This window comes from Kryptolebias marmoratus, linkage group LG21 (genome assembly GCF_001649575.2).
Source record: "Kryptolebias marmoratus isolate JLee-2015 linkage group LG21, ASM164957v2, whole genome shotgun sequence".
NCBI lineage: Eukaryota > Metazoa > Chordata > Actinopteri > Cyprinodontiformes > Rivulidae > Kryptolebias > Kryptolebias marmoratus.
Genome location: NC_051450.1, coordinates 22,478,668 through 22,481,346, shown reverse-complemented (window position 1 = coordinate 22,481,346; position 2,679 = coordinate 22,478,668). Strand labels below are relative to the sequence as shown.

Genomic DNA, 2,679 nt, shown 5'->3' with positions numbered 1-2,679 from the left:
GGAACTCTCTTAATCCCACCTGGACCCGTTTTTATCCTCAGACGTTTGTTAGTCTGAACACGATCCGTCCTGAGCCGAGCTGTAGGACCTCCTGAGCTCAGGAGTCTCAGCTGCAGCTGCCGGCCGGCTGAAGATGATGAAACAATCATCCACAGAAATATTCTAAACTTTTCCCCCCATAGAAAACATTTCTATTGAAAAACAGGAAAACAAACTGTAGAAAGTTCTGGTCTCTGGTACCTGACTGATTATCAGACTGGGTCGACATGTTCTCACAGAAGTCCTCCTGGCTGACGGGCTGCAGGTCCCGCTGAGGAACCGAAGGTGGTCCTGAAGCCGGTGTCTGGACGGGAACTGGTCCTGGAGCCGGTGTCTGGACGGGAACTGGTCCTGGAGCCGGTGTCTGGACGGGAACTGGTCCTGGAGCCGGTGTCTGGACGGGAACTGGTCCTGGAGCCGGTGTCTGGACTGGGACTGGAGCTGGCGCCGGTGTCTGGACGGGAACTGGTCCTGAAGCCGGTGTCTGGACTGGAACTGGAGCCGGTGTTCGGACTGGTCCTGGAGCCGGTGTCTGGACTGGGACTGGAACTGGCGCCGGTGTCTGGACTGGAACTGGAGCTGGTGTCTGGACTGGGACTGGTCCGAGAACCCGTGTCTGGACTGGAACTGGAGCCGATGTCTGGACTGGAACCGGAGCTGGTGTCTGAACTGGGACTGGTCCCAGAACCCGTGTCTGGACTGGAACCGGAGCCGGTGTCTGGACTGGGACTGGTCCTGGACCTGGTGTTTGGACTGGAACCGGTTTTTGGACTGGAACCGGTGTTTGGACTGGAACCGGTGTTTGGACTGGAACCGGTGTTTGGACTGGAACCGGTGTTTGGACTGGAACCGGTCCTGGCGTTTGAGAAGAAGCTGAAGTGGGACCCAGGTTCGGTTTTGAGTCCACTGTTAAGTCTTTAACGGGATCAGGACCCGGGTTCTGATGGAGGACCGGCTCGGTGAGGCTCTCGGACTGATCCATGGGAGTCTCTCCTTCCTCCTCCTCCATCTTCGTCCTCTCTCCTTCCTCCGTCACGTCCATCTGCTCCTCGTCTCGGCCCGTCTCCTCCTTGGTCTCAGTCCGTGTCTCCTCCTTCATCTTGTCTCTTTGGACGTCTTTCTCCACCTGGACATCTTTACCGGAGTTCCCCTCGTCTCTGGTTTTCACGTTGCTGTCCTTTGGTAGTCCCTTCTGTGTTTGAGGGCCCGTTTGACCCGAAGGAGAGGCTGGACCCGGGTGAGAGGGAGCTGAGGACGAGGACGAGGTGGTCAGAGGAAGAGGAAGAGGAAGTGAGTCTTCACCGGTTCCAGACACCGACTGCGGCTGCCGACCCGACGACAGGGCGATGATCTGCAGCTGCCGCGCCGCAGACGGCGAGCGCTCGAACTGGGTGGGGGAGGGTAACGGGCCGCGCTGAGTCAACGGGCAGCTCTTCATCCCGCTCAGAGGTCTGCTGATGGGCGTGGCCTGACCGGGCGGCGCGGCGGCGATGGGGTGCAGGGCGGAGGATTGACGAGGGGACGCCGTCCGGTGACCGTTTGGAGAATGAAGCCTCGGTCTGAGAGGAACGGCTCGGACCGGAGAGTACAGAGCTGCAGAAAACAAAGAATAAACAGCTGAAAAAATCTAATCTTTTACTGGGAGAGACACAGATCCGACTCAGCTGAGGTGTCAGTCAGAACCAACAGAACCAACAGAACTAACAGAACCAACAGAACTAACAGAACTAACAGAACCCCGGGTCTGACAAAGCTGGGATGTTGTTTAAATATAAATAAAAACAGAATCATTTAATAATCTCATAAACCCAGTTTTTTCCCAGTGGAACATAAAATTGTTCAAATGTTTTGTAAAAATCAGGTAATTTAGAATCTGCTGGCAGCAACTCGTCTGTTTACAGATGTTCCAGATGTTTCCCTCATCAGTCTGTAAACATCTGGACCTGAGGTTGTCCCATTCTGTCCTGGATGGGAGCAGATGTTGTTCTAAAACCAGAGGCACTAATGCACCCCCATACCATCAGAGAGGCAGGCTGGACCTCAGAACAGTTCTCCTCTTTGGTCCACAGGAGACACATCTGTTCACATCTGGCTTCTTCTTTGCCTGATAGAGCTTTAAGCAGCATTTGTGGACGGCACGGTGAACTGTGTTTACAGACAGTGTTCCTGAGCAGAACCAAAACCAGAACCAGAACCTGGTTTTAATGCAGAAGATCACCAACATCCAGTAATGCTAGGCCTTTAATTTTATACACTCCAATAACTGATTTTTGACCCAAATAGAAACTAAAGTTCAACTAGCACCTTAAAGCTGTGAGTTCACTCTAAAAACCTTCTTAAGCAACGTTTCCTGATGCAATAATGCAGGCGAGAATGAAGCTGCTTCAGAGTGATCTGCTCTGAGACCAGCTCCGATGCACCTGAGGATGAACCTCCTGGGAGTCAGGGCGGAGACTCGGAGCGTCTCGGTCGGTGCTCGTTTCTCAGGGTTTGAACAACAGAGGAGTAGAAGACGTGTTGCTCTTACTCGGAGGTGGGACAGGTAGGTGGCGGGTGGGCGAGGCCAGGCTCTCCGTTGCCATGGTGCCGGGCTGCGGTCGCGGCCTGAGGGGGGGGAAGACGGGGGCGTTGGGACGGGAG

The 2,679-nt window shown here is 54.5% G+C and overlaps 1 protein-coding gene across 1 annotated transcript in view; it reads right to left on the bottom strand.

The window, feature by feature from the left end:
- The window catches only part of si:ch211-230g15.5 (polyhomeotic-like protein 3), a gene marked incomplete at its 5' end in the record, with an annotated part of 13,380 nt that overhangs the window by 8,395 nt on the left and 2,306 nt on the right, over positions 1 to 2,679 (bottom strand). The window contains 2 exons of the mRNA XM_037973334.1: positions 241 to 1,632; positions 2,567 to 2,679. The exon at positions 2,567 to 2,679 is cut by the window's right edge and continues 140 nt beyond it. Coding sequence (XP_037829262.1) covers positions 241 to 1,632; positions 2,567 to 2,679 — 1,505 coding nt within the window. The remainder of the gene's footprint in view (positions 1 to 240; positions 1,633 to 2,566) is intronic.